The 7699-nt window shown below is 29.2% G+C and overlaps 4 protein-coding genes across 4 annotated transcripts; 2 read left to right on the top strand and 2 right to left on the bottom strand.

Moving 5' to 3' along the window:
* Positions 1-2012: 2012 nt before the first annotated feature.
* Chro.60391 (eukaryotic peptide chain release factor) lies at positions 2013-3302 on the top strand. Its single annotated transcript, XM_660768.1, has 1 exon — positions 2013-3302. One exon carries the CDS (start codon positions 2013-2015, stop codon positions 3300-3302), a length of 1290 nt encoding a protein of 429 aa, XP_665860.1.
* Positions 3303-3575: 273 nt separating this feature from the next.
* Positions 3576-4958, bottom strand: Chro.60390 (microtubule-associated protein ytm1). Its single annotated transcript, XM_660767.1, has 1 exon — positions 3576-4958. The coding sequence occupies one exon, from the start codon at positions 4956-4958 to the stop codon at positions 3576-3578; it is 1383 nt and encodes a 460-aa protein (XP_665859.1).
* Positions 4959-5550: 592 nt separating this feature from the next.
* Positions 5551-5823, top strand: Chro.60389 (hypothetical protein). Its single annotated transcript, XM_660766.1, has 1 exon — positions 5551-5823. One exon carries the CDS (start codon positions 5551-5553, stop codon positions 5821-5823), a length of 273 nt encoding a protein of 90 aa, XP_665858.1.
* Positions 5824-7172: 1349 nt separating this feature from the next.
* On the bottom strand, positions 7173-7577 carry Chro.60388 (hypothetical protein). The annotated part of the gene is made up of 1 exon (XM_660765.1): positions 7173-7577. One exon carries the CDS (start codon positions 7575-7577, stop codon positions 7173-7175), a length of 405 nt encoding a protein of 134 aa, XP_665857.1.
* Between the last annotated feature and the right edge of the window lie 122 nt (positions 7578-7699).

The raw sequence follows: 7699 nt of genomic DNA, 5'->3' as shown, positions 1-7699 counted from the left end.
TACTCCCAATTTATTCATTGATTTGTCGAAACTATTATTATTTTCTATCTTAATAGATTGTTCACCAATGAATTTTTGATATTGAAGAACAACCAATACTAATTCAGAAACTGTCAAATCCATGCCAATTCTTTCAATAATAATCAATAGAATCTTCAAATACCAATAATTGAACATTAAATTACTTAGCTGAATCTTTATTAATTTTATGATTGCTAATTTAAATTCAGTAATCTTATCATTTCCTATATCGATAATAGAAATTATCAAATATAGGATTAATGCAAAGATTAGTATTAAGCAGTCATTGTTAATATCTGTAATTCTCAAAAGATTGGTTTTCTTATCAATAAAGTAATCCAGTAAATCATTTATTTGAGAAACAAATTTATTAATCCAATTTAATTTTAGCTCCTCAATTTCCTCTCCTTTTCTAAATTCCCCAATATTCTCGTATCCAAATATATTCAACAATATGGAAAAATAAATTGTGAAATAAATACATATCATTGAACCATGATTCTTTTCAATGCTGATTAGATCCTTCAAATCTAAAGGAGCAAATTTGATTAAAAGACTATATAGTCTCCTAAATACATCAAACTCTCTGTTGCCTAGTAGAAATACTAGATCCCTTAATAGAGCTTTCTGCACAAGTATTGTATCTGCAAGCTTCAAATCTAAAGAGAGTAATGGTACGGGCTCTGGATTCTCATTTTCTGCCGGTCTTCCATTAAGCTTTTGAAACAAAAATAAGAAATTGAATAAGCCTTCCTTCTTAGAATTTGAGTTGTTTTTCATGTTTTCAAGCAGAACAATATTTTTTGATAAGAAATCCACTAATGTTTCCAAAGAATTATATTTTTTACCATTTTCAAATAAATCCAATAAAGCTAATGCAGGATCATGCCCTTCCAAATTCCAAAAGTACTTATTCCCACAACTCATTTTGGATTTTCATAGAGTCCTTAAAATGAAATTAATATTAAGTTTACTCTAATAGTTTTCACATATAGCCAATTGCTGTATGATCATCATATATCTGTGTCAATAGTCTGACTTAAAAAGTTTCTAATTACTAATATTATTCTGGAATTATATGTATTTCATGTATTTTTTTATTTATTTGACTGGTTTTATAATAATTTTTTCTCAATTCAATTTTTTCTTTTTTTCAGAGCATATTTTTTGATCTTCCCCCCACACTCCATATAAAGTTCTTCCTCTTAAAAGGCATAAAAAATATATTATGCTATTTTGAAAAAAAAAAATTTATTTTATTTATATTTTACTATTTATTGAAATATATTGACTTTTATTCTGTAAATTATTTTACCTTATTGATAATTTTGAGCTGGCCATCATCCCTTTTATATTCTTCTAATGTCTTTATTTCCTTTTTTACACAATCTCTCTTTTTTCTACATATCTCAATCAATTATAAAACTCTTAAAATAATTGATTATATAATTTTTAAAGGAAAAAAATAACCAAATTAAATCTAAAACACAAACTATTCACACTTTAATTTTTATTTTTAGTAAATTATTTTGATACGTGTCATAATTTTTTTTCTTCATACACAAGTGCGTGCATGCAAATGCCGGTATAAGAAAACATAGTACACGTGTCAGCATGTGGACAAGCACATGCAAGAACAACTTTTATTGCATGCAAACAAATGTAATGCTTTAATTTGATGGATTTGAGAATTGGCAGATGAAATTTTTCAGTTCTTAAATTTTTTTTAATTTTCCTAAAGAAAAAGTTAATGGCTGAGCAATGGAGGTAATAATTAAGAGAGACTACGCGCCAAGCGTTGCTTTTTTGTCAAAAAGTTTGAAATAAAGAGTAATTTATTGGTTTTGAAAAAATACCAAAAAGTTCCGAGAATTTACTCAACTAGTATTTTCCAATTGTAATTTTGAGAAAATATTAAGAATATTATGAAATAGAGGTGAAAATATTACCAAAGGAAACAAGATAGAAAAGTATTAAATTGAAGACAAGAAATGAGTGATAACGATACAAACGTTAAACAGTGGAAAGTCAGAAGACTAATAGCGACACTGGAAGCTGCTAGAGGAAATGGTACTTCTATGATTTCTTTGGTTATTAAACCAAAGGATGAAATATCCAGAATTTCAAAAATGCTTGCCGATGAGTATGGTACAGCTTCTAATATTAAGAGTAGAGTAAATAGACTTTCAGTTTTATCAGCAATTACAAGTACTCAACAACGTCTAAAATTATATAATAGAACTCCTCAAAATGGATTAGTAGTTTATTGTGGAACTTTAATTACTGAAGATGGGAAGGAAAAGAAAGTAAATATTGACTTTGAGCCATTTAAACCTATTAATACGTCTCTTTATTTATGTGATAATAAGTTCCATGTTGACGCTCTTAAAGAGTTACTGGAGACTGATGATAAATTTGGATTTATTATTGTTGATGGTAATGGTGCCTTGTATGGTGTTGTACAAGGTAGTTCGAGAGAAGTCTTGCTTAGATTTAATGTGGATTTACCAAAAAAGCACGGTCGTGGTGGTCAATCAGCTTTACGTTTTGCTCGTCTGAGAATGGAAAAGCGTCACAATTATTTGAGAAAAGTTGCTGAAACTGCAACTACTATGTTTATTACTAACGACCAAGTTAATGTTGCGGCTTTGATATTAGCAGGAAGTGCTGATTTTAAAAATGAGCTAGCTCAAAGTGATATTTTTGATCAAAGACTAGCAAGCAAGATCCTAAAGATTGTTGATGTTTCATATGGAGGTGATAATGGTTTTAATCAAGCCATTGAGCTATCTTCTGATGCACTCCAAAATGTTAAATTTGTTCAGGAGAAGAAACTTATCACTAAATTCTTTGATGAAGTTGCACAGGATACTGGAAAGTATGTTTACGGAATTAATGAAACCCTTCAAGCTTTAGAAATGGGTGCAATTGAATTGTTGATTGTATGGGAAAACTTAGAAACTAAAAGGATGGTTGTTAAGAACCCATCTACTGGCGAAGAAAAAGTATTCTTAAATAGCCCAACTGAACAGCATGATGAATCCAAATTCAAGGATCCAGAAACTGGAGCAGAACTTGATGTTATTGAAATACTTCCTTTGACTGAATGGCTTGTAAATACATATCAAAATTACGGAGCTCAATTGGAATTTGTTACAAATAAGTCTCAAGAAGGAAATCAATTCCAAAAAGGATTTGGTGGTTTTGGTGGTATTTTGAGATACAAAGTAGACTTCCAAGATTATGCTGTGGTTGAGGATGACTTGGATGAATTTATTTAAATTAAGAAAAGGTTTTACAAGTATCTAAAAAATTAAAAAAATACCGAGTCATTCCTTTTCTATTATTAAAATATTATTCCCTATTCATTTTTACTAATAAAAGCTATTAATAGGAAAATTATATCATAAATCAAAGAATGCCAATCAGCAGAAAACTATTACATTGGAATAGATTAAATCGAAATTCTTATTTTGAATTATCTGGAAATCAATCAAATATATATTATTGGTATTCTAACTGTAAGTTTTAGAACAAAGACTTAACTATAATGTCTAAAATGAACAAACTATAAGTTCTCCTGTTGAACCTCCCGTATAAATGGTATGTTCATTCATCCAACAGAGGCTAAGTAATTTTGAGTCAGTTTTTGCTGCTTGAAGTGGTAAATTTGGTGACCTTATATCCAGGATTTTCAAATCCATGTCATGTGAAACTGACCCTATCATATATTCACTATATGGACTCCAAACAGCTTGTGGAACAACTTCCTTATGAGCAAGAAGTCTGCTCCTATGGACAAAACGAGTATTTCTATCAAAAGACACTAAACCCATATCTTTTTTTGCTTTAAGGTCTATTTGGCTGGTTGCTCCTGCCCTTAAATCCCAAATTCGAACTTTACCATCATCATGAGAAGTACAAATTACATTTCCTACCATGGAATTTTGAGTAGATAAAGAGAATGTTGGAAATTTAATATTCCACCCGCAAACAGCTTCTCCTAATGAAACTTTAGACACCTTAATATTACCATCCAAACTTGAGGAAATCAAATTATCTCCCAAAGATAGTATATCTGTAACATTAGAAGAATGGATTTTGATCTTAGCAGTACAATTTAAGTTATTTGTATTCTCTATATTATTTAAAGTACCATTATCTGTGGACTCCTCACAAAATACTAAAACATTACCATTTGCATCTCCTGCTGATATTATTGAATCGCATCCTTTTACAGTACAAAGAGCTTCTATAGGAGCAATACTGGCTCTGAGCTTAACACTTTTCAAAATGCATTCTTGTCTCTTTGATGAATAGCTTAAACCTATAATAGAACCGCTCATTGTTGAGGCCCAAACTTTGGAAAACTCGGAATCATTTAGTTGTTGAGATTGGACTCTAAAAACAGAAGTAGAATCTCCTTCTGGTAATAATTCATTTACATTAAATTCAAATGTTTGACTTTTATTGTCTCTAATATTATCATCTTCGTCCAATTTGACTTTCTTATCTTTTTTATGTGAAATTGTATCATAAAATCTAATCCTTCCATCGTAGAATCCTGCTACTACCATGGGATTATCTGTCTCTATTCCATATGTGATGCTCCTAATCCAATCCTTTTGTTTATCTAAAATCTTTATTGACGGTTTTCCAAGGGTTTTAAGATACTCTATTTTAAGTTTTGATTCACTTGTTTTCTCATTCTGTCTCATATAATCATAAATAGTACCTCTCAAAAACACTTCATCTATAATAAAATCAAAAGCAATCCTGTTTTCTGTTTCTAATAAGGTATTTAGTAATTCTGAAAGTTCCGCTCTTCCAGATTTTGAATCTATCATAAAGGATCCTTCAGGAGCCTGAAGTCTTGGATCTTTAATCTTCGTCCAAAAGAAAACCTCCACTTGGGAATCCCCTTTATCCTCCATCATTGTGTTATCTATTGCCTTCTGACTTGCTTAAATTGTGTAGTAATTTTGTAATTTTCTAAATCCTCCTCACTCCTTTATTAATGTAATGTTTATTGCTTCGACTATATCTTATGGTATCAGAGTACAAGTTTCTTTGTACTTAGAATATAAATTTATATTTTCCTCAATTTAAAACTATTGAGGAAAAAAAAATATACAAAGTTCTTCCTGTCAAAAATGACTAATCAAAATATTTTTTTTTTTAATGCTTTAAATATTTATATACCGGCGTTTGATGTTTCCCGCTCATTTTTTTTTGTCCACAAAAAAAAAAATAACGGTAAACGCCGGTATAGAGGACAATAAAGGGGGGAATGGGTGAATATGCATAAAAATGCAGTAACTTAAAAAAAATTGAATATTAAAGATTCAAAAGAAAAATAAAAGAAAAAAAAAAGTAAAAAAAGAGAAATGAGTTGGAGTCCAGGACCAATAGAAAGAGGAGAAATTAGAGAAAACTCACCAGAGTAAGTGGAAAAAAGAAAAAGATCATAGTAAAAAAAGAATTTCATGCATTTTATATTTGAATAGGAATATTGAAAGTAGAGAATTAATGAAAGATACTGAAATATGTGAAGAATGTATGAATTTAGAAGAGTTTCATAAAGTTTGCTGCACTTTGTGTGGAAGAGTTAAATGTTCAAATTGCAACATAAGTAATACAGTTGAATATAAAATATACGATAAATTAATATGTGAGGAGTGCATATCTAAATATATCTTGAGACAAATAATATACTCAGGAAGAGTTAGATGTCAAGGATCAAATAAATTTGAATTTAAAAAAGGCTTTAGAGGAGCAATTTCAAATCATTTCAAAGTGTAAACAATTTATTATAGCTTTAGAAGAAATTATATCATTTCAAGGTTTATGGAAATCAATTTGTGAAATTGAAGGTACCGAGAATATACAAATTCTTCTATTTGAAAGTCAAGGTAAGTTTAGTTCTTATGAAATGAATGAAAAATATATATTTTTTAAAATGAAACTAGTTGGAATCCAAAAATGGAATCAGAAAAACAGACAATTGGAGGTGGAGAACTCAAATTTAAGATCTCAAATAAGTCAACAGAGTAATAATATATCAATTCTGTAAGTTAAACTTAAACAATGTTTAGCTACTATTTAAGAATTTGACTTGATCTTATTTTGTTTTATTTTCTTTATTTAAAAAAAAACTTCAGAGAATCTCATATTCAAAGCTTAAAAGAGGAATATAAACAATCTAAAGATATTATAGAATCATTAAAAAGGATAAAGTTTGAAAAAGATAATTTAAAAAGTATAGCTAATGAAACTTCCACTTTAGTGGAGAAATTTAGATTAGAAAATGATGGGCTTAGAGTAAGATGTTTTAGACTTGAACAAAGAGTCAAAGAACTTACAAACAATTATGGAGCTGAATCTTATCAACTAAATTCTCCAGAAAACCAAAGAGGAGCTGGAAGAATTAGAACTATCTCCTTAGGCCTACAAGACGACTATATACCTCATTCAATACTTGAAAACTCTGCCATCATTTTTGATAATCATCAACTTGTTAATTGTGTAGAAAGAATCATTCTAAACCTCAAAAACTTATTATGCTGCTAGAATAAAAAATAAATAAAATTTATTTAATTTTTTTCCCATATTTCTCTAAATTTTTTCTCATGTCATTACCGGTCACATGCATGCACATTGCAAGTCATGCATTCTGAAGGTACCGGATAGTTAGTATGTGGTCTGTAAAGGGTAAGGTTATTCAAAGTTTTGGAGGTGATTTTTCTGCATATTCAAAGGTGTTAGGACAGTAGGTTAGTAAAGAAAGGGAATGGAATATAGTAGAGAGTGCAATTGCATTGTTTGGTGCATGCTGTAGTGTTCTTGTGATTGGCTGAAAGAAGGCATAATAAGAAAAAAGTTGAATAAATTAGAAAAATAAGGAAAATAGAGAAAAGATTCCATATCAACTTCCTATTCGTGTGAGATATAGTTTCTCAAAAATTGATCCAAATTGATTTGAATTCTGTAAGAATCGTAGAACTGCTCGTACTAGTTCTCTTTGTGATTTTGGAGTGAATTGTCTGGTTCTACTTAGTTTTAGAAGCTTAATTATTCTAAAATAATGAAATACCAATATTAAAATAGTAAAATTTATAGTAATTAAAGATTAAAGTTAATATTCAGTTTTCTCAAGACTTCCTTTCTATTATTCTTATTAAAACATACCTTTTAATTAGAATAGAGTATCTGTTACTTAAATTTCTTATTCCAAGATCTATCTGTTCGAGATCTTTAATCCATACCAAATAATTTTGTCCAATATAGTTATTAGGATCTAAATTTGAATCCATCTTCAAGGAAAATAGAGTTTCAATCTTTTTAAGTTCATTTTTGGTCATCAATTCTTCCATTTTCTCTGGGCATTCCTTAAAATAATGATTATACTTTGTTTTGAACTTTCTAATCCTATCTAAACAAAGTTTTTGGATCATAAAACATTGTTCTAGTCTATTAGATCCACTAAAATGAATAATCCAAGACCTTTCTAACCAAAGATTGGTTTTCAACTCGCTTGATTTCATTATATATTCCATCCTTATAATTTGGTTCAAATATAAACTGGGAACAACCACTACTCCTTTGTTTTGCTTTGAATAGTTCAAATTAATCCACTGATCTTCATTATCCAACCAAGATGAATTCTTCTTCCTCAACC

The sequence above is a fragment of the Cryptosporidium hominis genome (genome assembly GCF_000006425.1).
Source record: "Cryptosporidium hominis TU502 chromosome 6 CHRO016124, whole genome shotgun sequence".
Taxonomy (NCBI): Eukaryota; Apicomplexa; class Conoidasida; order Eucoccidiorida; family Cryptosporidiidae; genus Cryptosporidium; species Cryptosporidium hominis.
The sequence above is the reverse complement of the archived record's forward strand: the minus strand, read 5'-3'. Positions and strand labels throughout refer to the sequence as shown.